We start from the raw sequence: 27,731 nt of genomic DNA on the forward strand, positions 1-27,731 counted from the left end.
TCTTCGGTGAACTGCCATGATGGCATTATTCCTTACTATAACCCCCCCCCCCCCCCCCCCACCACCACCACCACCACCACCACCACCAATGGCACCATGGCCACCACCACTACCACCACCACCCGAGTCGTCGCTCACCAGCCCTATCAAGGAAGAGCTCCCTATCAAGGCCTGAGCGTTCCTCATAATATCTTGAAGAAAACCGCACCTGTTTTGTGAGTTAAAATATAAACTAGATTCTGATCAAGGTATACCGGCAGTGCGCAGATGGGAGGGGCACTCTCCAGAGCTGATTTTGGTATTGGAGAGTGCGTGCCACGTCGCGTGCGCATGCGCAAAGACCGGAAGCAGAATTGAGTTGGCAAATTTTAGCAGACCATGGATTATTTTCGCAAATATTTAGGCACTACCCCCGGTGCTGGGCAGCCCAGTGGTGCTGATACGGTAATGAATGAATACATCATTATCTATTGATTATGAGTACCCTCATTGACCTTTTTCAGGCGCCGTACAAATCCTAATATCCAGTCCGTATTTAAGCCGGTGGTGAAATCCAATGCACTGCAGGCTTGCATGCAATGCACCACATCATGTGCATAGGCCACCGTGACCGTATGCATTGCATATTCAGCTGACATAAAAAGTGTCATGAATCCGCAATTACCATGGTCACACAGGAATCAAAATGAATGGTAGCGGCTTAGCCCAACATGCGGTCTCCACTGTTACTCCTCTAGATCAGGAGCAACTCTGAAAACCCATCATCATATCCTCGAGAGTCGAGCAGTGTCTCACTCTCAACCTGGGCATCCGTCCCTGAAGTGATACAAAGGTCCGATGGTGATGAGTGCAGCAGGTCCATGTCATGCCTGTACATTCAACATTCACAGTTGACAGCGTGTTTAACATCAGTGTGTATTGCAGGTGGAGAAGTTAAATGATCGTGTTCAATCATCAACTCTGTTGGATGACAGGAGGGATGCTGTCAGGGCGCTCAAATCACTTTCAAAGGTTGGTTCTAATAATATAACACAAGGCAAAGTGAACGTTTCTGCTTAGTTTCTATCACAGTTTGATGTAAATCTTTCATGCCTAGAGTTGTGAACAAAAGATCCCTTTGACACAGCATCATCTGCACTGCCTGTGTGCATGAGCAGTTTTCAGTCTGTCGAAAGCCAAGTAAGCATATTTGGTATGCATATGTGTGGCATATTTTAAAAACAATCTCCAAATACAAGAACTTGATGATTTTAATCTGGACCTGGTGAGAGTTTCAGTAATGTCACATAGTTGTTTTATTTTTATTTCAGAAATATCGCTTGGAGGTTGGCACACAGTCTATGGAGACCCTGATCCAAGTGTTACAGACAGACCGTGCTGATCCTGAAATCATGGGCTATGCTCTCGATACCTTGTGCAATGTGATGTCAAATGAAATGTTCCCTGAAGACGGAGGTAAGCTGAAGTAAAAAGCTTTGGAGCATGAATTGACTTGAAATGTTTACTTAAAAGAATCCAGAGGACCTGCCACTTTCATCTAGAGAGTGCCACCTTATTGACAGTATTAAGGTTGCCCATTCTGTTTTGACTTTTGTGCAGCGAGTATAATTGGAATCTACAGAAATACCATTCGAACAATTTACTAGAAATAGCCTATCAACGTTTACTTCGTTTATTTGGCTACATATGCACGTAGTACTTCAAAAGTCTTCTTGATTTCAGAAGAGAGCATTCCAGAGCACTACCCTGAGGACCTTGGTGGCCAGTTCACAGAAATATTCATAAAGAACATGGATAACACACATCTACTTTTGTCTTTGCTGGAGGTAAGTTGTGTATTGTATTGTCTTGGCAATAGACAAAAGACTATGAGCTAAATCCAAAGAGAAAACTCGAGTTGTCAAAATTAGTGCGTTGCTGTTGTTGTCCGTCAATCAAATGCTCCTACACTTTTCAGGAATATGATTTCCACATTCGGTGGCCCACTGTCAAACTCCTGATCATCCTGCTGACCAACCGCAGTAAGGATCTCCAAGAAGCCATCCTGGTCAGCCCGATGGGTGTCTCGAAAATGATGGACCTCCTCTCAGATAGCAGAGAAATCATTAGAAATGATGTAAGTTGGAACATGTCCGCTGATGATAGAACTAAGAAATGAACTGTTCAGGATCTTGAGAAGATGAAAAGAAAATAGATTCTGGTAGGTTTCAGCAGCCAAGTTCATACATGTTTCAGAGTGGACGTTTATTTAGATGTTGCAGGCTGGCTCAAAAGTAAAAAAGACAAGTTGAATTCTTTGGGGTTCTTCTTATATACAAGAATATATATTACTGGCGGTTAATTGAATTGCCTGCACTCTGAAAATACTGAAATGTTTATATTTATCTTTTAGGGCTTGCTACTACTGAATCACCTTACCAAGGGTAATGCCAACATTCAGAAGATTGTGGCATTTGAAAATGCTTTTGAGAGACTCCTCGATATCATCAGCATGGAGGACAATAGCGACGGAGGTATGGGCAAGAAATTATACTCTTTTAACACAATACCAAATTCTATTTATGGTCATTTTGTATAAGATGTCAATTACCCATGAGCTGCAATGTATGAGTAATAGTAATGTAGTAAAGTTATGGACAAGATGATAAGTCTAGCCATATTTGGTGTGAGGTGGTGTCTTTTTGTGCAAGGTTATGTTACATGAATATGATGGCTATTTCTGGTCATTTCAGGTATTGTGGTGGAAGACTGTCTGCTCCTACTTCTAAATCTGCTGAAAAACAACTCATCCAACCAGACATTCTTCAAAGAAGGCAGCTTCATTCATAAGTTGACACCTTTCTTTGAGCTTCAACCAGTTGAGCAGAGTCCACAAGGTGGTTGGTCTGCGCAGAAAGTAACCAATTTACACCTGATGCTTCAGGTTAGTGCATTTACAATCATTTTAAAAACAACTTGTTAGAAGTAAGGTCGGCTGACTGGTTATCTTCAAAAGGGTTAGACCTAAGATCATACTCTGAAAACTTCAGTATGGTGGCAAAAATTGCTCGTTTTGGAATCAGAAAAGACTATTAAGCTTTCAGTCATCTGTAGATTCATCAATGTGGTAATTATTCAAACTAAAGTTGTGATGTGTATGTTTTACTCCATCTACACCTTACAGGTTGTCCGCACACTTGTCGCTCCCAGCAATCCCCATCAACAAACTGTTATCTGCCAAAATGTCATGAATAAATGCCGTAAGTTGAATATCGATTGAGTTTTGACCAATATGTCCATGTATAAGTTCTCTTGTTATCCTTGTAGTAAAACTCATCCAATAGTTGGGTGAACTGTATCGCTTGTCACAGGCCCCAGTGATTATTTCCAATTTTTTTTTGCATACAACATAAACCGCTTGTTAGTAATAGGACACTTTAGAAGAGCATGTTTTGATGCTGTTTCCCCTTGCTTTCAGGTCTGCTACACCAACTGTGCTCCATCCTCATGGCAAGTGGTGTCCCTGCCGACGTCCTCACCGAGACCATCAACACTGTCTCCGAGGTCATCCGAGGCAATTCATCAAATCAAGAATACTTCGCTTCTGTGATGGCCCCATCAACTCCACCCAGGTATGCAATGAACAAGTGGAATTACAAATTACTTCAAGACAAGCTGGAGTTAGTTCGATTGTGACATGGCAAAGATGAAGTGGCTTGTATTTTCGAGGTCTTTCTGTATAAGGACAATCACACAGTACTTTTTAGCCATGGTAGTATTACATGTACCTGTATTACTAAGACAATCGGCATGTACAACTTTACACATTTCTTATTTTCAGGCCAGCTATTGTTGTGTTGTTGATGTCCATGGTGAATGAAAAACAACCATTTGTCCTACGGTGTGCTGTCCTCTATTGTTTTCAATCATTCCTCTTCAAAAATGAGCTCGGCCAGTCGCAGATTGTGCAGACGCTGCTGCCGTCTACAGCAGATGGTAAGAATTGATAATCAAGGAATATAATCTGTGGAAGTACATCCCCGCACCTGTCCGGTGACAACTTCTACATGACGACTTTCATTGCCATAGCTTTGTTCCACATTGGATGGTTGTGGCATAATAAAAACTACTGGTCTTACATGTAGTCTAACTTTTTGTGACCACAAGTTAGAATTAAGCTGGCACTGTGTACCATTACTTCGTAGCTTGTTGTTTCAAATGAGTTTGTTTCTCCTCTTGCAGTGAACACCATATCAGCTGGTCAGCTCCTGTGCGGCGGCCTCTTCAGCCCTGATCCATTGTCCAACTGGTGTGCAGCAGTAGCCCTTCTGCATGCCATACTGGAGAACTCAAAAGAGAAGGAGCAGCTCCTGAGAGTGCAGTTAGCTACAAGTATTGGCAATCCTCCCGTCTCACTCTTACAACAGTGTATGAACCTGCTGGCTCAGGGTCCTAGATTCCAGACGAGAGTGGGCTTGTTGATGCTGTTGTCGATATGGACGGCTGGATGTCCTGCAGCAACCACACACTTCCTGACCAACATGGCCAATGTACCTTTTGTATCCTTTGTCTGAAAAGTTTCAAATGATCACTGATGAAGAGGAGCCGATTGCAATGATAGGTCTTCCAGTTTCAGTACTTCAATGTTCTTAGTGGATTGTTAGCCATAGCTACAAAAGTGCTCATGACAGCCCAAGGAAAGCCTTGGTCTCAAAATTTTGAGTGTTATTGAACCGTCCTATGTATTGGATGAAAAACTTTGGAGTTTAAGTAATGGCAAGCTCACTGTCCTTGTGTTTACTTCTTGACTCCCGTGTTCAGCTAATTTCCCAGATCTCGGCCTCAGATGGTGACGAACAGGAGATGCTGGTCCAGGGCCTCTGTGCATTCTTACTCGGGATTGCTGTGCATTACAACAATGATGACGTGGAGGGATACACAAAGTAAGTCTTCTTCACTTCGCTCATTCAGAGAGCCACTCCTGCACTTCAGAGTCAGATTTCTGATGTGTGATTGGTGTTGTTAGTTTGTGACCTTGTTGTCATGAGATGCCAAAGATAGGTCTTGTAGGGATTCATCACGCATTCTTCACAGGATCAACTATGTAACTATGCATCATTGAAATCGCTTGCCGTGGGACTCCTGTTCATGCCAGCCATTTTTAATTTAGTGTCGCCCATACATGTAAGTAAAATCATTGTTTAGGTGGGAAAATTATACTGGCATGAACATGGAAGATTATTTGTATGCCAGTTTATCATTCCTTTCAAAACTTCTGCCTCGTTATGTTCCAGAGACTCCCTCCGTCAGGTCATAGAGAAACGAATCGGGCTAGAGATGTTCACAGACAAACTCGGCCAAGTGCCAAAGTTTGAAGGTTACACGAAGGCGGCAAAACGACCTAATGTCCATTACAAACAATCCAATGAAGTTATATTTGATTACGAGTTCACACGGATATTCAAATATTTAGAAAGTAAGTATTGTTTTGACTAATGAGGTTCACCAAAGTGCGACATGGGTGCTCTAAATCACAGTAACCTGTGATTTTAATTGCTGCTATGTGCATCTCTTGTCTCCTGGAAGAATCTGTTAAATGTTGAAGCTTTTATGTTGTATTTCAGATGACATTTTAAAATCCGTCTCGTCAATCCAGGATGAGTCGCCGGTGAAAAACACAAACTTTGAAGCGCACGATAACATTGTATTGCAGTACAAGTCACTTATAAGAGATCAGGTAGGAACATGTTTTTGCTTACTGGAGGCCCCACTTAACCGGGGTAAAGAGGGTTGAAGGATTCATTCTGCTGACTTTCTTTATTGAGCATTTGCTTTTGAGAAGGTGCCCTTTGTATTAGTGTTGAGTCCAAAAGTCACTAAAAAGTTATTGCTCCTATTTGTTTTGTTGTCCTGTTTGTGTTTTCAAGTATTCTTTTATTGTGTCTTACAGGATGTTGAGCTGTGCAAAGTGAGAGGAGAGGTGAACATATTGCGATCACAATATGACACGGCACAGAAGAAGATTGATGAGATGTCAGAACAGGTCCAGCAGTTGAAAGACCAGAACTCTTTACTAAAAGTCAGGTCTGGTGGGACACAGAGCCAGGTGGAGATAACCAAGGAAGCAGGAGAGGAAATTGCCAAACTAAAAACAGAATTAGAAGATAAAAATAAACTGGTGACAGAAAATAATGCAACGGTAGAAAAGTTGGTAAGTGGCATTTGTAGTCTAACAATTGTAGAACCTAAAACTTATACACTGATGTCCGCCAAATCAAGGTTGGAGCCAGCGGGCCTACTTTGCTTGAAACTCTAGTGGTAAGCATTACTGCCTAAAAGCAAGTTTGGAAGAACATGGATGCAATTTGCTTTGTGCCCTGTGGATAAAAATTATGTTTTAGGATTCCTGTGTCTATAACTTTACAGAAAGAGGAGTTGACAATAGCGGCCGCCCAAGCCTTGGCCAACTCCAGCAGTGATGGGTCACAGCCCGAGCCAAACGAAAGTGCAATGTTACAGGCAACCATTCATCGGTTGCAGTCAGATTTAGGAGAGGTCAATGCAAAGTTAAAGCTGAGAGAAGAAGAAGTGAATCAGCTGAATACGAAATTAGCAGAGACCAACAAGTCTTTGACTGAAGAGGTAAGTTTATCAATTTTCTTGTATTGTATTGCTTGGGATACTCTCCATGCATTCTAGGAGTGTTTCAGTATTTGTCAAATTTACATTTGACTATGATATGCACAGGGATTCTGACAAGATATAAAGATCATTTCAGCTGTCCTATCATTGTTCATTCTCCACCTTTCAGGGTGCTGCTACCCCAGAGAGAGCCACTGGCAGTGATGGAGAGGCAGCTGCAGCCAGAGTAGCTGAGTTGGAATCTAGGCTTTCCTCACTAGAAGAAAGCAATAAGACCACTACTTCAGAGAGGGATAGCTTACAAGTGCAACTGCAGAAGTCAACGCAAGAAAGTAACGCCATTAGAGAAACACTGAAAGTAAGTTTTTATGAGTTTGTTTAGCTGGTGCAACCAGGGAAGAGCCCAATGTAAAACTACATGTATAACCTCAACCCATCATTACATTTTCAGAAATCTGAAAAGAGTCAGTCAAGTTTTTCAGAAGAGAAAAAACAGATTGAAGAGGATCGAGATACGCTGAAAAAGGAGCAGGAAGATTTATTGGTGCTGTTGGCTGATCAGGATCTCAAGATGAAGTCGTACAGGAGCAAATTAAAGGAACTCGGTCACAAGGTGAGCTAGGTCTCAAACCCTTGGGTAACATTTCAACTAAAGTGCCAACTGCCCATTCCCCACCAGTCTTTACGGTGTGCTTCCTACCATGTGTCGTTTCTTTTCGTATGCTCAATAGATCCTGCCTTCCTGCTCTCTCTCTGATCATATTTGCCAGTCTCTTAATAATCAGGTTATTGCATTGTCTACTCTTTCAGTTTGATGATGATGACGATGACGACGATGAGGAGGATGATGATATCGATGTTGATCTGGAGGATGAACTAGAGGAGGACTAGACAAAAGAACATTGTTATGGATAACTAGATTATCATCTGCGGCTGATGAAAATCTTGATTGTATTCAATATCTTTGCATAGCAGGACATTGATCTCAAAGTGGATGAACAGATATTTTGAACATCAGGCACAAGGTTTTCATCAGGCTGCAGGATGTCGTTATGTATATTCACAATCATGTTGAATATGTGTGGACTTAGTGCTATGCAAGAGTATGTGTACAGATTTTGTGTAACATATATAGATGGGAGGGGTGGGGGCCATTTGGCTGTTGTGGCGTGTACACCTGGTAAGATCACTAATGGCCAGAGTTTTCTTCCTTTGGTCCTGTTTGATGTTGGAGTTTTCTTCCCTCAACTGTCTGCCTGCCTGGGTTTAAAGAGGCCAATCTCCCCATGTGTGTTATATGAATCTTCTCTATAACTCGCCATGTAGATTTACTGCCAGTTAATGAATTAAAGAAATAATTGGTGTCCTTTGAACTGTTTTATTGAGGGAAGGCATTGTATCCTCATCCTTATACATAATCCCTGTTTGAGATAAACTTTTAGTCACATTTTGTTTTTATGTACGCAGTGTAATATGAGAGCCACATCCAATGTGTCAAATGTTAAAGGATTTTAGGTCCAAGTTAGAAATACATGTAGCACTATTTTACAAAGGCTTGCAATGCGCTTTTGATAACTACATTGATGGAGTACATGTTCCTCACATGCTTGCCTTTCTAGTCTTCACTGCATATCTAATATGTCACAGCTTTATTTAGATTGGATCCGTTGAATAAGAATTATGTATGTACCTTGGTCCATTTCTTATGATACTGAATCACTTTGCAGAAATAGAAAAGTTTATCAAATAAAGTTTATCTGGGGTTGAGGAATGTTGATAATTTTGTGATATTTTCTCATCATTGGTGACAGAAGTTGCCCTCAGTGTTCCAAGGTTTCATCAGATTTCATCACGTTTTTTCGTCTCTACATTCTAGACCATGCTAGGCATTAATTAGATTAGCCTACCTGTATTTTAAATTGTAGTACAGAAAGAATCATCGTAGGATACTTCATCCAATAAAGAATTATTTATCATCTAAATCAGTCTTTTTCGTTTTTCACTCCTCATCCGGAATGAATTGTGATGTCATTTGAAAGTTCTGTAATGAGACGGTGTATTGCAATGTTGGGTGCCCATGTACATGTATGAACTGGTGTGTTCTCATCCAATGCCAGATAGAGTGTTCCTGATGCTACCTCAGTAGGTACTTCAACAAGGCTGTTTTAGTAGCCCAATACAAGTGTACATGGAGTTAGGCTACCAAGCAGGGTTCATGGACCACCAAGTAGGGTTCTTGGGCTGGTCTTCAAGAGTACATTGAGACAGAATCTTCAATAAAGGCAGATGCTGTCCAGGTACAAGGGTTGTATCAGGCAACATGCAACTAAAGACCCCACATTTGTAGAATCACAACCAAAGACAACTCACATACACTGAAACGCACATCCAAGTGAGACAGGTGATATCAACAGCAACTGGCAAGTTCACTTCAGAGCAGAGACCAAGTTCCAGAATAGGGTGAAGGTCAACTTGTCTATAGCCCATCCCATTGGCATCCATAGATGGTGCTGGTAGTCAATGGGCTTTGAGTGTTAGCTTTGATACTATTGTAAGGCCCGAACCATCATGTGACGTAACAAAGGGCCAACACCTCATGAATCGTCTGTGATTCTATTGACGTCATACATGTAGTTTTTGACCTTATCCGTAGTCTTTTCACTTGCGTGTACATATCTCGACAAATCCATCATACACTGGGGACAACCAGTGTACCGTAGATCCAGGAAGCCGGAGTTTCACTGGTATTCCTAATCCTATTATGTCTGGAATGCCAGGCAATCATCAAAGAGACAGTTCACGTGACGAACATAAGTATTTTGTTACAAAATACATTTTATTATGAAAAAGATATTATCTACCCAAAGATTTCTTTGGTGTATTTACATGTACATTAAAAGGTAGAATTACATAACAGGGCATTCAATCAGTCCTCTTATTGAGGCAAACTTATGATTGACAGAATAAGACTTGAAATAATCTCACAAATTACTACTGAAATTCAAATGAAACCAAAAATATACATGTATGTTCATGTATCTTAGAAATTTACAATAAATATCGCAGGAATTCATAAATCTCCGAAATAGCAAAAAATGTAATTCATGACAGATCTATGGCAATAGGATGGATAAAGAATCCTTTTTCAGATCTTAGAGACATTATTATAGTTCCAGATCTCAATCAACATCATACAGGTACATATAGCCTCCTGGTATTGCACACGCACCTGTTTCATAAATGTTTTTAGGTTAACATGACAAGCAAGCTTACTGGTTCATGCATTGCATGACGCATGTCAGTGAAAAAGTCACTGGCCTCTGGGTAAGACAGAAAGTCACTGCAAATGCCAAACCTTCTGCAAGACTGACAGTGGAAGCATAAGATACATGTGTGGTGCTTCCCCTTTCCTATACTTACAATCTATTTCTAATGCTCACAGAAAAACATCTATCAAGGAAGCCCTCTTGAAAAACAATTTATACATTTAGAAGAAGCAGCACCAATATAACAGAGGGCAATTCCAAGATGTTGATAATCAATCTACTTATTTAGCTGACAATTTCGGCAAACATGATCCAGTACATTTCTAGTACTTTTGGCCTCATAACTCAAAGCTAAGGGGCAGTGCGTTATCTCACAACTACATTAATTCTGACTAAACAGCTACATGTCAAACTACATACATGTCATACATGTATAAACAGACTACAAAACAATACAACCCAAACATACATGTACTGAGCCAAACAAAAAGATCTACCAGTATATTTGTTTCAAGGATTAAACCAATTGATTTGCATAGCTTTTAGAAAATAACCAATATATGCATGTTAAAACAAGTAATGAGTATGTAACAAGATTATAAGACTTTCAGTTTAGACTAGAACTCAAGTAGGGAAGCCACCATTGCAATTTTGGCTTTTGATGGACTTGGACAGACTTGTAATAGGGATATGATGTAGTTGCCACTGTAAAAACTGCAGGTCTATATTTCGTTAACAGGACCTACTGCAGATTCTGTTTGTACAAGGTCAGCTCCTGGACGACAAGCACAGATAGCACTGCCCACATCCTATCGTAATCCCATTGTAAGAAAATCGCAATGGTGATTCCCTGCTCAAGTGAACAGGCAAATAAAAACATTCATTTATACCACATCAATCTCAACCATGTCATGTAGTTTTGATTCAAAGATAATGTCTTCAAGTTTATAGTGTCTTCTCAAGTAAAATTTTGAACCTTGAAAATAACAACTCTGAGCAAATAATTCCTCACATGATTGACAGAAGCATATCATTTAAGAACTGATTGTACATAAGTGATAAGCTGAAGAGCTTCAGTAACAAACATAAGTACGTAGTTTTAACCACAAATGACCAAGTCAAAAGGAGTGCAGTCTACATGGTCTACATGTATGTAATAAAACATGAGACAGCAAACTCCATTTATCTCATCCAGGACATAATATATTCTGTTGTTTATACCTTCAGCTTGTCATGGATATTCTTACATGGACTTAATTTCATGATAACAGTCAGATCAAATACACGTGTATCTACATCATAAGTGAAAAAGACACCGTGCTTTTTCTCTGCACTTACATGTAGTACAAAAGTCTACATGATCCATAATGCAACAAAAACATTGACAGTAGCAAATAAGTAGTGTCCATATCGGTTTAATACTAAAAAGTATTTGTACAAATATATATATATCTATTTTACCAAAAATATATTACACAAAATCTTTTTGGTTGGGATTTCATCTATGACTGGTGGACACTTTGTTATCTTGCTACAATATTTACTGAATGACCAGGAGATAGACTAAGTTATTGTCTGGCACCATATATGATTCAGCAAACAAGTAATAGCTTTAAATGTTTCCTCAAACACGTGCAGGATCCCATAGCCATCGTGAGGATGGCTTTTAAGTTCTATTCTAGCTTTACATTGAAATTCAAATTTAAAGGTTGGGTTGAAAAAAATCATATTCTAAGACAGTCAACGTTCTTTAAAAACAAACCTGAAGGTAGACCATTGAAATGAATATTGCAGCGAGACATCCTTTTAATCTGTAATCATATAAAAATAAATGTAATTGGCTGAGGTAAGGTGTCTGCTATCTGATTCTGCCAGTGTGTGGATGTATCGGGCCAAGTTCTGATTTGGGATCAGGTGAAAGTGAACTCCATGTCGTTGACTGACAGACCTGAAGTCGTGGACATGGCGGACTCTGCTTATCTTTTGCATAGCATATATCACTAACCCTCCAAAATGGTTTTGTCAGAGTCTCAATCCATGTCAGAAGTTCATCGCCGTAAAGTTTGCTCCGCTCCTCTGCATATATCCTGAGAGATTCTGGATCCTCAATATGGAGATAACGTCTTAGATTCTTGAAACTATGATCAGTATAACTCTGTGACGGCCCCGAGTTATATTTCAGAACTTCTGTTTTGTCTATTAACACCCCATTACGATATGCTAACGGAGCAACTAGAAATTTTGTCTCTGCCTTTATCTGCCATTTGTGTAAAAGTTTTACGGTCCAAATACCAGGTTGAAGTGGCATTCGAAAGCCTGGTTTGTGGCTAGCGATGTGCTCGTCTTCCGAGATGGGTATCTCATAAATCCCAGCATACTTCCCAGCAGGATCAATCCAAGCAAACGTTGCAGTGAACTTTTCTCCCTTCCCCCAGGAGTGAAGCACCGAGACGTTATGGTACGGACCGAGTAACCGTACATAGTTCCGGAACACCTCTTCTTTTGGATCAAAGTCAGTGCTGACCTGAAATGGATTGGAAATGAGAGGCATGATTACCCAGCGGTCCCCTGACTACATTTCATAAAAGCCAAACAACACACAATCAAGAAGCCTAGCTCAATTTAGGGTTGTGGGGTCAAGCCTTAACCATTTCTCTTGTATATTGACATCTTTGACTCATGAATCAAATCAACATTTGTGTCTTGTCAAGGCTGCAGCAAAAGAACCTTTTCACAAATTGCAATTTGAAGACAGAAGTCGGCTGCAGGTGAAAATATTATAACATTTGACTTTTTCACGGATTGTACAGTTTGAATATTTACCTCCACATTTTTGAGTCGACTGGTTGGTCCCAGGGAGTTCAGTATGTTATATACACTCTGCGGTTGCACCAGGCCCTCCAATCGATACTTCCTCCCATCGACTGAATGTCTCGCTTCAAATAGCACCAATAAGCCAACAAGATTATTGTCTTTGCTGTATAAAGTAGCCTCCAGGGGCAGTAATGGCTTGAAATAGCACCCTCGACTCGGGAATGATTGCTGTAGCTCGGAGCTGATGATACGGGAGAAGACGCTATAGAAAGTGTATGGTATGTCTTTAGAGAGGGCGTTCTTCTCACGGTGGTGCCAGTCGTTCTGCCAATAGGAATCCAAGCCAGCAGTTCCTGAAAATGAAGAAATCAACATGTGTTAGATACCCATGTGGTGTTTGACAGTAGAAGAATTCTTGATGTGTTTCCCTACCAGACTCTTTCTGACATTCTCGTGACAGTGTGGATTGCATAGATCAATTACATAACCAATACCTTTTAGATGATCTATTGAGTTTATTTATGTCCTAGCAGGCACGATTTAATGTTTGACTGATGCGAATAGACTTCAAGTGCCATTCTTGGGAGAAATGTAATCAGTGTTTACCTTTTGGATAAGGTCCATACAAAACAGTGTCAATGTTATTGATGATATCCTGGTTGATGATGGCTTCAAACTTCCTGGCGAAGAAGATAGGCTTTTGTTCTAAACTCTGAAATATGATGAAAATAGTACAAATTACCAGCTGAGATGGGTTGGGATTCAACCAAGCTGATGGTCATTATTTCTAGAAGCAACATCAGTATGGAACCAGCCGGTCCAGCCTCCCAATGAACAGGTTGTCCAGGCCCTCAAGGCTTGAGTAGCTACCACTCGCTCTTGGTTGAGGTACCTTGGCGGGCCAAGAGCCTCTGGAGAGATCGGTAAATGATTCCCAAGCACATGAGAGCAGGTAAACACTTGGAAAGAGCACTAGCAAAAAGCCATTAACACAGAGAGCTTCTTTTTAGACTCTGACTTCCATGGACTGCCCTACTTACAAGGAACCTTGAGAAATCCTCCGACTTGAAATCGTTTGGTGAGCATCCGCACCAATCCACCACATGTTTGTACTGACACTTGCAGCCCTGTTTCCGCCTCCAGTTGGTCAGGTGCAAGTTGTTATCGACGACAGTATCACAGAATTCACTATTGTGAAGGAGGGTATGAAAGAATGCCTGAAAGAGAAGAAAACACCATGAAAGGGCTGCTACCTTATTCACCAATCTGCTGCCTAAGTTAGTCAGAAATTTGTTAACATGAATGACTTGACACTTAGAAATGAAAGTATCAGTCAAGAACGGGTAATGAAAGAATAAAACCCAACTCCAATAGCATCACTTACCTCAGCAGGCAGCAGTGTATACTTGAAAACTTGCTTCAGGCCGAGGATCAGCGGGTTTCCATCACTTAAGATGTACTGGATAAACTTTCTATTGAGTGCGATCCAGTCACTGCCACCGTCCAATAGGATTCCTCCGGGTAACGTCCGATCACTGAGACGCCACATGTGTGTGTCACATTCAATGAATGTCTTGCCTAGACCTTGCTTCCTCATGAACCTAGAAAAGGATTAGACATATGTCATCAATGTCATGCCTCTGCTGAAAATTTGATGAGCCATGCAACTAAAATTCATTGGCGATGATCACTGGAGTACTTTAATTCGACAAGCCTTGTAGCGAACTTGGCTGAGAAGTTCCTTGTGTGTACTTACTGAGGAGTTTTAGTCCCAAATGACTTGACAAAATTCCTGTGTCTATTTGCTGTGAGGAATACTGCCAGCTTATCGTTGTGTCTGAAAGAAAATCAGTAGGCTCGTGTTCAAAAGCAATCACAACATGAAAGTCATCATTTCAGATCTGAGCACCCTTCTCAAAGCTAACTACATGTTCCACATCCAAAGTGCATCCAACCAAAATATTGCTTTTCCTAAACATTTCCTGCTCAACCCAATACAATAATATTCATTCCTGTGATAAAACACTTACTTGACAGGAAAATCTGACTCGCTGAGATTGACGACGAAGTCCCACGACCAGTCTTCCATCTCCAGCAGATCTTTCATACACATCAACAACATCTGCAGCAGACTAGCCCCGCCCCAGATCGTCGACATCCTAGTCTTGACTAGACGAACATTGTGATATTTCTTGGCTAGTTTTGATAATTCTGTATGAAGGTAGTCTTGACGCTGAAAGGGAGGGAAAACATTTCATAAAACTCAATTGATTCCTTTTAGATTGAGGGGTGAAATCGTGAGTCACAATCTGAACCCATGGTACACAATCCAGGCACAAGTCTGACCATGTCATTGTCCTGTTATCCTTCAAAAGATCAATAAGATAATCAAAACCTCGGAACCGCACACCTCAAGATCTTTCCCACACTAACACAAGTTCTATCTCACAGAAAATGAACAGATGTCACACGTACTGGTTCATTCTATTTAACCCTCAAGTATATAACATATTCATTAGAACTGGGGCCATGCAAATACTTCATTTAGGAAGTCCACGAATTGTTTCACATGACAAGATTGTTCCTCCAACTCACGAATTGTATATGGAAATGATAGAATCCCCAGGGAACCTAGATGAATCTTATATTTTGGAAGAGTTTGGTTTCAGGATGACTAAAACACTGAGAAAACCATAATTTTGAAGCAGACGATATCAAAATATTCAACCGAATAACTAAAAATGGCTTTTGATGACCAACTCATTATATCCATCGTTATATTCATATATTCAACAGATAAAAGCTCCTGATTCACCATCATCCCGTGACGCGAATAACAAATTAGAAAATTCTGATTCTGACCACGCACAGGAAGGCTTCGTAACTTTTTAGAGTGAATACTGGTTCTTATATTAAGGACAGGGAATTGCCATGTGACTCCATCCTTCTAACGGGCTGGCAATTTAAGGATCTTTGCGCCTCATGCGGGCTGGCAATGTAAGGATCGTTGCGCCTCATGCCTATGCCATCAAAACAATAGACCACAGCAAACTGGACTGGACAACAGCTCCAGATGGACTCCTCTCCCTAACAACGAGGGTTTTCATTCTTGGTTCAGATTTAAAGAAGTAAACTTGAAAGTGACATCCACTTTAACGCTACTTACTGAGTCCACATGTATATAGAAGTAATGATTGACATGGTACATTGCGTTGACACCCACTTTAACGTTACTTACTGAGTCTACATGTATATAGAAGTAATGATTGACATGGTACATTGCGTTGACACCCACTTTAACGTTACTTACTGAGTCTACATGTATATAGAAGTAATGATTGACATGGTATATTGCTTTGACATCCACTTTAACGTTACTTACCGAGTCTACATGTATATAGAAGTAATGATTGACATGGTATATTGCTTTGAAAAGCCGATGGATCTGGCGTACCGCTCGGCCATTCACAGACAAGATGTATGCGATTCTCAGACGGTTGTGCTCTTCTATCATAGATGGCGCAACTAGGCCGGCCGGATTGTGAACTTTAGCTGAAGAAGAAAGAGTATTTGATTGAGTGTAAGGTGGGCCAGTCTAAAGGAAAGGCCAATGGAAATTTGAGTAGCCTGTCTGTGTACATGTAGCTGTGGAAATGGTGTTCCTCTCCCTTGTCAAAAGGGTTAATTTATATACAAGGACTGTCAACAACAGGGGATCAAAAGGGCCAAAATGACAAAACTTGCCCATGTAAGACCAATACTACATGGTACTGTGCACTGAACAAGGCTGATGGTGCTCACAGACTCACCATGCACTCCAGTCGCATAGATATTCTGAGCAAGGTATCCTCCACAGAATGACTTCTCATCACCAGGACACTTGCTGTCACACGCTGTGTCCATGACCTTGCCGACTTTACCAAATGTGTTTCCACACCAGCACTCCTTGCCATACTGGACCCCAGCATACTTTAAACCTGCAAAATACGAAAAAGACAGCCCTTTAGCAATAGGTGTTTGAAGAAATATTAAACATTAAAAAAAGACAGATCTAGAGAAAATATTTTGCTAAAAGATGAATGAAAATGAAAAAATAAGTCTTAAGGATCAAAAATATTTTGAAATTGTGGCTGTATCGATCTATCAGAGAGACTTCTCTTCCACATTGATGGAGAAAAGTTGTCGTCAGAACAACCAACATGTGATTGACATTAGAGAGAGAAGGGAAACATGAGATAAAGGTGAAGGTAATCTCAGGTACCATAGAATATCAGGTAGATGATGGCATCTTCTTACAACTGCCAAGAACAAGCTACCTGACACCCACACAGTTATTTCCACCCACACAAATGAACAGCCATGCATCCTAGAATGATCTGCTGGCTTGGAAAGAAACAACTTTAAAATACAATATTTCCTACTGCCAGAGCAATGAAAAATAATTTGGTCCTAAGCTAAATGCGAACTTCATAGATCATAGCAATTTTGTAATCACTCTATTTTGTCCGTTCTGTGACATCTCCAAGCAGTCACACTAAACAAATCGCAACCAATTCAAAAGTCCGAACTCTAGATCCATAGAAGCGAAAGCTTTTGAGGAAGGTTAAACCTCGCCTTATTTGACAAGATGGTTTTTATCGCAGCGCTACAGATGTTCCTATCTGACGTTGCATCTCCGAGATTTGAAAAGAGTCAAGAAGTGATGGAGTAGTTATTAGTTACGTGAGCCGGGTGTAATCAATAATCATATTGGATGTTTTCTGCAGGGAGAGACATCAAAAGAGTGAGGTCGTGGTTCCAAGTCAGCTGAGGCGTGATTTCACATTACGCTGTAGCACTGGGCAACTGGTGACCAGAAAAACTGTGGTTGGTGACACGAGTTGTGACATGCATTCATTTGGCTTGAGGTACCACAGTGAGCAAGGGTTTCTTCAAGTCAGATGAGACATGACCTAATAGCAAGAATCTTTATCAATTCATGCTGATCATTGCTGATGGAAATATAATGAGAGCTTTTCAACTCCCAAGAGTACCACATCATATTTCACTGCTCCAATGGCTGAGAAATGTCAAAGTCATGCTGGGAGTTCAAGATGGATGAGAGAGTGTAGTGAGGCAACAACCTGAAGGCAGCTAAGACTTGAGCATCGGCCACTACAGGTCACCATTTCAAAGAGAGAAGGCAGCTGAGATGTCAACAGATATTTGCCCTGGCCAAGAGGTGCCCAGTTCTTCTGTATCCCTATGACATCCAGTCGCTTTGCCAATAACTGGCATATCATGGAATAGGGAGATCCCATTCTCAGTCTGCTGAGGCAATAGATATGAGCACTTTACGACAGATACCCATTTCAAAGGTGATTGTAAGTCAGCTTAGACAGTACTCTGGCATTGGACCTGACATCCATTCACTTTGCCAATAACAGGCACATCAAAGGGCAAGATGAGAAGATAATATAATGTAGACTTTGAGGTTATTGGCGTCTTATGGCACACTGGTAACCCAGGGTGACTGTGACCACACAGACACCATGAGGTATTGGTAACGGGTCAGTGGAGAAAGAGTTAAGAAATATTGCAGCAGTGCCATCTCCAAGTCATCACGATGTCTCTGACCAGCTTACTACTTAACATTGCAATCACCAAGTCTATCACTTGAATTGAACATCATATCAGGCCTGTCAAATACAATGATTACCAATGATCTGATGGCAAAGGTTTCTGTCATTCTGATGTGGTAACGGCTGATATGAACTGTTATTGGACCATGTGAACTGACCCCTATGGATTCCAGACAGCGATATATCGATACCCATGTCAATCTCATCAACAGATCAATGTTAATATGACTTGTCAGTCATATCAGGAGGAAGCACAAAAGGAGCAACCGTGGTAATAACACTGGGAATCAATTAGAAATGAGGACGGAATTGATCTAGGGTCAAACCTGTCCGCCAGTTTCTTAAATTTGAGATAGGACTGGAAATCAGCCAAATTATAGAAAGAAAAGAGCATGCCTTTAGATATATGCTTCCATACTTCCAAGATAATCATTTCCATTGTCACAAACAAGTTCCAGAAGTTGCACTGGGAGATGCCATTTGCAAGCATTTACCATATCAACTATTCTTTTCCAGAAAACTTGTCACATTAGCCAAGGAAATTGCCAAGCCTGGGGCAAATGCCATTTGGTCTGATCTGGTAGTTTCCTGTGCAGAAAGTAATCATAGCGCTGATATAAGATAATTTCTTAATGTGCATGAAGTAAACTCATCACTGGAGGCAGAAAAGGCACTTCCTTCCATCTGAAATCCATATCTAAAACCCTCGTAGTTGCTCCTACTACACCGCAGCGGATTTGAGTAGCATATCTAACGCTGCGATCGCGCAACACTCTCCATTACAGCAATCTACAAAATGATAATAATGACACTTTTGTCATCTTGTATCCGTAGCATCTCCCGTCAAAGTGTCATTTTTACTCTGGAAAATGATGGGATGCAGATTATAATATCACTCTTGATTTATCCTGTGGTACTTTATCAAAAGTTGCACAATGGAGCCACTTTTTCAAAATAGGATTCCTCCACAGAGGAGTGTGCAATTATTTTATCATTACCAATATCAATCCAATATGGTGGCTGGTCTGAGTTTTGGGGATTCGTTATAAAGAGCATTTTCATCTTCATTTGAGTTTTTAGATCATCCCACGATAACATCAATATTGTTCTTCTTGAGCCTTCATTGAGTTTGAGGAGCAAGCAAAGTTTGTACGATCACGAAAAAAGTTCTTACGAGATCGTAACGAAATCATGATAGTCAAAGGTAACTCTGTTGAAGTTGAAGGCATATTTTTAAAAATTCCTCAAAGCAACTGTTGTTGTAAAACACAGATTGGAATTTGCTCGATCAGTCTGTGAGCTCAAGCAGAACAGACTCAATATTGCCTTGAAGACCAATTGACAGCCAAGGTATCAAACAATGATGGATCACAACTCCAGGTGAGCTACTCATCCTGAACTCCAAGGTGGAATAGATGGTGAGATTAACGGAAAGGCAGGTGGGAAATAGCTTTTATCTTTTTATTTGATACTTGACCAGAACTTCTCTAGCCAGAGGGAGAGATCATGATCACACCATACTTAGTTGAGCGGAACATCTCATACATTTGTTATTGAACATGTACTTTGTGGTTTCGATTTTCTTGCTCAGTTAATTTGGTATGAATATTAAACGATAATGGTCTCTTGCCTGTCTGGCCTCATGTTTCAAGCAGTCTCTGCTGTGGGCAAATTGAGGAAACGTTGTTCCAAGTCAATCTGTTGGTGTACGGTCCATGCAAGCACTTGGGTGTTCTCAAGAACAATCAGGTAGAGGCAATAACATGGAAAGGTAGTGCCACAGAGTCCCAGCATAGATTATTTCCAGTACATGTACACCACAAACCGTTTCTACGGTACTGAACTCATAGCTTTGAAAAACGAAAAACGTCTGGGTCTTTCCTATCTTATTCAAAATCGAGATATTCCCGTGATAGACTGCATCTTGACCGAGACTCATCAGACAAACACAGAACTGATTAATTAGTTTTTCACCTCACTGAGATCTCGTACACTTCATTAATCACATACTGAGTAAGGTGTGCTTTTTTAGAGCAAAACTCTCTGGCGACCGAGCCAATAAAAAAAGAAAGCTTTCACGCATGGAGCGTTGCAGCATGCGTCTATTTATTATAGATACATATTTGATTGAATCTTCACTTCATTAATCACAGATAATAGAGGCACCTTAAGAGTATCTTCATCTCATCATTTGTACACCATGTCTTCCAGACAGGAAATTAACTGTGCAGTAACTGGGTTTTTTTCCAGCAACTTCGGAATACTTTTAATTCAGGAAGTTGATTTTCAGTACTCGCCTTGAGCTCATGTTATGAAATACGGATTGCAATTAGATATATCACTGATGATGTTATGTCAGGTTTTGATTAAGGAAGTTACGTTTTTTAGTATTGAGCTCATATTTTATGGCCTGCTGTTGAATATATCACATTGGAGGATGTTTTGTTATCCCATGGTGTGAAGTAGAGTATGATCACATCCCATGGGGAGATCATGGCATAGTGTGAGAGCACTGGGCTCATAATCAGGTGGTCGTGGGTTTGAATCTCTTGCTTCTCTCCACCCAGGACTAAATGATATAAGCCCAGGGCCTCTTTGACGCTGATACAACTACTGTAGGTGAAAACTGTGACATTCTTCTATAAATTACGAATATCATGCATCTTTAATGAATCTATTATGAGCCAACTATATTCAGCTCCATACATCTAGACATGCCGCCTTTTTTCCTGGTTACAGGAAGCTAATGCATCTGATAGCAGCCCATCATGACATTTATAGCAAGATGAGTAAGCTAACTCAGAAACAGGATAGATGGAGCATGAATAGCAGCTAGTCCCCTTTGAATCTGAACCAGGCGTAGGCCATGCAATGAAAATGAGACATAGGATTGGGGAAAATACACCAACCTGTGGGACTCTATCCCAAGTTTTATATGATTGCTTCAGATGCAGTTAAAACGAACTGAAACCGCCAAGCCAGTTCGTATGACCTCGTTTTCATTTCCCGCGTATCGGGTGATCAGAATGAGGCATGAATGAAACATGGCGCCTAGCTGTCAATCATTGAGTGACGTCACTACTATGGAATTTACTACGAAAACTCATGAATGAAAGATCGCATGACTCACGTGATTCTCACATGATTCTCAATAATAACAAATTGAACTGCGCATGCTCGGGCACTGGGGGCGGAGCTACAAATCTGAACTCGAATAGGAAGTTGGAAGTTTGACTTTCTCGGGCGGTGAAAGTCGAAAAGTTGAATAAATCGCTCGGCGGTTCCAGTTCCCTTTAAATGCCATTTGAAGTCATTATTCTCAAAATGGCCTAGATGGATATATACGTTGTCTCGCGATAAGAAGACTCTCCACACCAAGTTTGCTTTACATGAACTTAAGAGTTCCCGATCACAGAACAGAATAGTATAAATAACCTGAAACAGCCTGTAGGAGTAACAGTAATAGAACCCCAAGGCATCCTCTACTAGACTGAATCATAGAAGCAAAAAATAGTTGACATTTTCCATGGTGAAAAACTTTGTTGACAAGGATGATGAAGTGTAAGCGATATCAGTAGCTCTCAGGCAGGTGCTTGATTAAACGAGAAGATGAACTGATTGAGTCTGCAGGGAGTAATGTTCAAATGAAAGTCAAGCAAGCATAACTAATGTGCTGTCTGTTAGGATATTAGACCCCAAAGCCAGATTGAGATATGATATTTATAGTAGATAGTAACATGAAACTTGGAAGTGTACTAGAAGAGCAGGTACAACATTGATGTGTACAGCAGGGACAACTACATGTGAAACCATTACGAGATGATGATGATGATGATGATGATGATGATGATGATGATGATGATGATGATGATGATGATGATGATGATGATGATGATAACAGGTGCATATACTAATGCCACAAGAGAACCATAGTGAGAGGTTGAGCATTTTCCTGGCCAATTCGAACTGACCACCTTAGATGGAAGAAGATGGTCAATGGACTTGTCTCTCCTGTGATATATCAACTGTACCGCTGTCCACAGTTTCTATAACATCATCCTGTTGTTCTCAAACACCTGCCGGGGCTGATTACTGTGACAATTCATCGGCAAAAAAAGCTAATGGGGAAAACGTCACCATGCAAATATAGCTTCAACATGTTATTATTATTATACTGATGATACAGTGATGGTACTTTCCCCAGGGCATATCAATTACAACCACCACTTTTAAAAATACATATTTCACACATAAAACTGTTCTTTATTTTAGATTAGCAATCCCTTGACAAATCTTACAAGTAAACAGATAAACAGATGTAACTTGAAATCTTTTAAAAGACCAACCAAATATAGCCCAGGAACAATAAGGCAAAGGCTGTAATTTAGTAGTCCATTTCGAGTCCATTAGTAACACCGGTGGAATAATGGTATGTGATTATATTTCTAATAATACTCACCACATACAGATGAAAGATGAAGAGAGTGGCCATGTAATCACTATGGCTTGAAGTGGTTTCTACGAAAGTGACTATTGAATACATTTCTGGTAATAAGTTTCTTCAGTTGGAAGTTTGCCATGAGTTTTGATATGGTATTAATGGGCTATCTGTTTTAAAAACATGAAGGATAACTGGAAGTAAATTACTCTTTATATTTTGATTTGATGCGAATGATTCTTTCAGACCTTCACTGTATCCCAGCACTTATGTGCCCTCGTTGCGCAAGGAAAGGATTCTTATGTTTCTGAATATCACCTATCCTCTCCCCAGAGTATTACTATGATTAAACTTCCAATAGCATATGCTTTTAGTCTGAAACTTATCAGCCCCAAGTGAACTCATAGACATGGGGAACCCACAACCTGCTTTGATACACTTATTACATGTATTTACAGCGTAACGACTTCAAAGAAAGGATAAAAAATCATTCTGATCCCTCTAATATTGCTCGCCAGTTATTTGACTAAGCCTTGCAACAATTCTGCATCTGCCCCTGTTCATATAAATCTGGATATTAAAAGAGAACAAAGCCAACTCAAAGCTTTGAAGTAAACTGTTTGATGAAGGTTAGGTCTTAGAATGCAATAAAGACATTGACTGGCACACCAGGAGCCATGATATTCAACAAACGATTGAACGCAGTGGGAATTGATATGAGATGGAGTTGTCACAATGAGAATGTGTCAGAAAAGCTCGGGGAGGAGAAGAAGACACTATGATTCCTGCTGATGTAACAGTGACACCGTCTGCTGGCCCACCTCAGCTTGATAATGTTCCTGTCCATTCTGATCCAGCTTTATACAAATCATCACCATGTCTGACCCACTTCATAACTGAGGGACACTAACAACAACAGGGTCTACCCGACAGATGCAAATGAGTTCTTCTGCCTTCCCCAGAGCAGGAACACTGCCGTAATTGCAAGTATGGCGTGGAGATTCGATTAGAAGCCCGAATGCCTTTAGTGACCAGCCATTCCCAAGAGAGGTTTGATATGAACATATAGTCCACAACCCAATTGATCGACCACTCAAGGAGGATACCAACCATGCGTAACAACAGAGTTCATACAGCTGGTAAAACAACCGAGTGAATGTGCAGCTTCTGTAAGTAATAAACGACTCTCACAAAAAGACACTGATTTTGTGAAAACAAGCTGATGACGAGCATAAATGGACGTGATAGACTGCAGGTTTCCTCTTTGCGACCATGTTACGCTGCTCACTTCAGAGTGAGAGTAACAGACATGAGAACAAACAAGTATACCATTCAAGACTCATCAGACAAACACCTTCCTAATTTGTTGTTGCCGACATGATTGAAATCACTCGGGTGTCCTCCACTAACTCAATTCATCCATGCTTTATCTCATTTACCCCAAGCCAGTCATCACTGACAACGTCCCTTCTGTCAAATACAGGAACTGTAATTAACTTCGTGATTGCCTTAGGTTTATACAAGACTGGCCATCGATCACTGCTTTGGACATCCAGAACTGACTGGAGAAACCACATCAAATCAGCCACCCAGGTCAAATCACCTTGGGTTGGCTTGAACCAGCTGGAAAACCATGTAGAGTAGTGGCAACACATTGCAACTGAATGAGAATTTCTCCTCATCTTGACCTTTCAGGTCCTGATTCACGGAGGGAAGAAGATGAGATGGTAGAAAACCATGGGAGTCAGGATCTTTCCTCCTCTAATTAGAAATGACTGGAGACCTTAGACACATGAGCATTTCCTGAGGAAGCAATAAAGCCGGTCTTGATTACTCATCTACCCTAGGGCTAATGGTGATTGGGTCCAGCAATCATGGTAACACGTGAACAACAAATCATCTCATTGTTTTCGTGGGGAGCACCAAGATACATACATTTCACAGTAGCCATCAGTCACAGTAGCTCCTTCCTTTGGCAGACCATGGTAAAGCATGTGTGTATTTGATATCAATGTGTCAAGACATCACTGAAGAAGTTGAGCCAAAACCAAATTGGGATGAATAGAAATACTACCATGACAGCACTTTGTCACACAATGTATCTTTTTTTAAATTTGTGGCATAACATCAATAATCACGAACTTGCACCCACTCAGCAGACCAGCAAGGAGTCACAACGATCGCAACTCCCTCATCAAGCTATTGGCAGCTCCAATCCACTGATCGATGGTGATTGGCTCCAATAAGATAGGAAGCCAATGCGGAGCTCAAAGTGACCTAATCAAGCGGCACGTGACAAGCACTTGCCTACCTTATTAACTCCCTTATCTAATGATGCCAGGATTAGTACTGCCATGGTCAATCCCTTCTCTCTCCCAATTAATTTGCTTCAAAAGCAGAATACAGATCGGACGAAAGTAGATTTGTGATCCAATGATAGGGAAGTGACCAAAGGTATTGGATCATTAGTGAGGCTGACAAGGACATTATTAGGTATGCCTGCTGATCGGTAACAAACTTTCTGGTTCCAATTTGACAATTTCTTTTGTGTTTGTTGGACACGCAATGGCCTGGCACAAATGGGTTTTTTAGGTCAAAGAGGCCATCTTTGACTACAGCCATTCTGTATCCCATTTCACCAAGCCCAGAAATCTTTTAACTGCATCAAATTCAATAGAGAATTCGAAAGCATTTCAAGTTGACATTAGCAAACAAACTTCACATGAAGAACTAAGTAAAAGAGCATTATGAGGGGTTTATGATTGTGACTGGAAGAGCTACAGGCGTGACCTTCGTCAAAACCTCGTTTAAGCTTTTGACAGGGTAAATACCAAATGAAAGATCACCTCTGCTGAAGAGGTTGACAGGTTTCCAATTGCAATTCCTTCAGATATATGGTCACCTTTCCACAACGATGGCATGCAACTTGCCATTAACCTCTATTTCTGTTTGAAAATCATCAATAACTCTAACACTTTATTGCGATTTAGTTCAAAGAGGTGGCTGCACCTTACATCAAAGGAAGGGAGACATTCGGGTAGATTTATAGAAAACTTGTTTCTTATTTTGAGCATATGCAGTGTTCAGCGACTATCTGGCTGTGAGCCCAGCCAAAGCAATTGCTCTCTATGATTTACCTAGCACCATAGACCAACCCAACCCTCGCTGCAAGACTAAACAAAGTTGATGTAAATCATCTTTACAATCTGGTATGCATCCATCGACAGCAGAGCAAAAGCCTGAACTTAGTGCTGATACAGCGAGTACAGTACATTATCCAAATTAGTTCAGAGACACAATCTTCAAGTGATAATTTCAACATTCTCGGCCCACACGCATAATTTTCAATAAAAACCTTAACAAAAACCCTCCCAGATATAAAATAGTCCAATACGTTTCAAAGAAAACTGTTCCTCTCGGGGGACAAGGTTGTCCTTCAGCATTTTCAATTAGCCAACCTGTGCCCACAGAAGCAGGTGGCCCATCAGGATAATGAGGTCCATTTCTTTCTTGGTGAAGTAATTACTACTTCAATAAAGTAAGATTGCTCTGGGACATAGCGCTGATGGAATTTCCTTAGTCTATTTTTCACCGTGCCGTCATTAGGGAGCAATTGTGGAATTTGTGGCTGTGGACCAATAATGTTGTGAGAAACCTCTCTTAGAGGACCGACTAGAGTAACTCTACAGCAATTTCAAAAATTCTTCAAAATTTTGAAATACATGATCAATAATGCATGTTACAATTTTTCTGAAATACCAGGCATGAGCCCACTCTAGTGTTGCCCTCAGCTAGCAGACATCATCACTTTCTATCAATTAGAAGCCCTGTCTTAAGGTCTCTCAGGTTTATTGGCCACAAGTCGCCCTGGGCAGAAACTTACCACGATCTATCTTATCATGGCTCCACGACTCCTGACAGAGAGGAAATTAACTGAATCCATTATTGGCCACAACTTATACGTGGTATCTTTATCAAGGACAAAATCCATTTGCATTCAAAGCGATTTTAAATCCTTCTTCAACTTCTGCGAAGTAATTCAAACATGGACTTCTTCAACAAGGAATTCGGAAATCATTTTGAGATAGCCGCAGAGGCTGCGCTCATGTTTGAAAAAGATGATGGCCGGATAGAAAAACTTTACGTTTTTAATGGGAAATTCTCAAGTTATCAAAGGTAAGGAGTAGGATATGGACAAAAGAAGACATCCGTCTTCTACGGCAAGTTTTTGAGACAATTTTAAAATGTCGATAGCAGACTGGTGTGTAACTGGTGCATTCTGCAGGCAACTGAAATCAGTTGATGGATTACACACATAATCACACATGTGTGGCCTTATAACATATTGATCTGCCCTCTGACCAAAGGTGACTCCGTGTCAAGATCATGACATCTATTCTTGGGAAATATGAAAACTATTCCTTTGATATCACATTTCTGCCTTGATCTTTGATTAGCGGTGGCACCAGGGACGGATGTGATAACATGGTTTATATCTCATACCAGCCTCCCCCTGGCCATGAGGGCCAGGACTCTCAAGACTGAGTCTTGGGTCATCATCCAAGGCCAAAAGTGTCTCTCAGAACGTCGAAAATTCTGATCTATTGCAACTTGTAAACATGTTGCTGCTGAGAGAACAACTACAACACGTCCGCCGTGAATCTTTTGGTGCCTTAGTGAAAGAACCTAATATTGCAGAATAGAATGGAAACATGTCACGTAAGTGTAGAAATACAGTCAGCTGATTTGATACTGGATATGGCTAAGAGAACACAAGTTGTGTAGAAATAAGACCTTCATTCAGCAACAAATGCTTTGTATAGATTACATTGCAGATTGCAGTGACTTATAGGCAGCTAGTCTGTATCGATTGATCACCCGACCACCAATGAAGCCAAACTACTTTGCCAATAGCAATCCTGAAATCATTTATGCCTGTACAGCATAACAAGTAACTTCTATGGACGGAAC

At 40.6% G+C, this 27,731-nt stretch overlaps 2 protein-coding genes across 3 annotated transcripts in view; one reads left to right on the forward strand and one right to left on the reverse strand.

The window, feature by feature from the left end:
- Positions 1 to 347: 347 nt before the first annotated feature.
- On the forward strand, positions 348 to 8,597 carry LOC135495138 (general vesicular transport factor p115-like). 2 transcript variants are annotated; one of them, XM_064783578.1, is made up of 19 exons: positions 348 to 444; positions 925 to 1,011; positions 1,311 to 1,455; positions 1,723 to 1,826; positions 1,958 to 2,116; positions 2,393 to 2,513; positions 2,733 to 2,923; positions 3,164 to 3,239; positions 3,458 to 3,611; positions 3,821 to 3,975; positions 4,222 to 4,538; positions 4,801 to 4,922; positions 5,274 to 5,455; positions 5,604 to 5,716; positions 5,930 to 6,190; positions 6,406 to 6,621; positions 6,791 to 6,979; positions 7,073 to 7,234; positions 7,432 to 8,597. In XM_064783578.1, exons 1-19 carry the CDS (start codon positions 379 to 381, stop codon positions 7,510 to 7,512), a joined length of 2,901 nt encoding a protein of 966 aa, XP_064639648.1. In that variant the 5' UTR covers positions 348 to 378; the 3' UTR covers positions 7,513 to 8,597. The 2 variants fall into 2 exon arrangements, with proteins under 2 accessions (XP_064639648.1, XP_064639656.1); XM_064783586.1 differs by having other exon boundaries at positions 1,726 to 1,826.
- Positions 8,598 to 9,481: 884 nt separating this feature from the next.
- Positions 9,482 to 27,731, reverse strand: part of LOC135495151 (xylosyltransferase oxt-like) — a 33,881-nt gene continuing 15,631 nt past the window's right edge. Inside the window, exons 4-12 of the mRNA XM_064783598.1 lie at positions 16,511 to 16,678; positions 16,084 to 16,253; positions 14,732 to 14,934; positions 14,458 to 14,538; positions 14,086 to 14,302; positions 13,742 to 13,918; positions 13,308 to 13,413; positions 12,711 to 13,054; positions 9,482 to 12,411 (exon numbers count right to left, since the gene is read on the reverse strand). Coding sequence (XP_064639668.1) covers positions 11,746 to 12,411; positions 12,711 to 13,054; positions 13,308 to 13,413; positions 13,742 to 13,918; positions 14,086 to 14,302; positions 14,458 to 14,538; positions 14,732 to 14,934; positions 16,084 to 16,253; positions 16,511 to 16,678 — 2,132 coding nt within the window. The 3' untranslated portion in view covers positions 9,482 to 11,745. The remainder of the gene's footprint in view (positions 12,412 to 12,710; positions 13,055 to 13,307; positions 13,414 to 13,741; positions 13,919 to 14,085; positions 14,303 to 14,457; positions 14,539 to 14,731; positions 14,935 to 16,083; positions 16,254 to 16,510; positions 16,679 to 27,731) is intronic.

Source organism: Lineus longissimus, chromosome 1, assembly GCF_910592395.1.
Source record: "Lineus longissimus chromosome 1, tnLinLong1.2, whole genome shotgun sequence".
Classification (NCBI taxonomy): Eukaryota; Metazoa; Nemertea; class Pilidiophora; order Heteronemertea; family Lineidae; genus Lineus; species Lineus longissimus.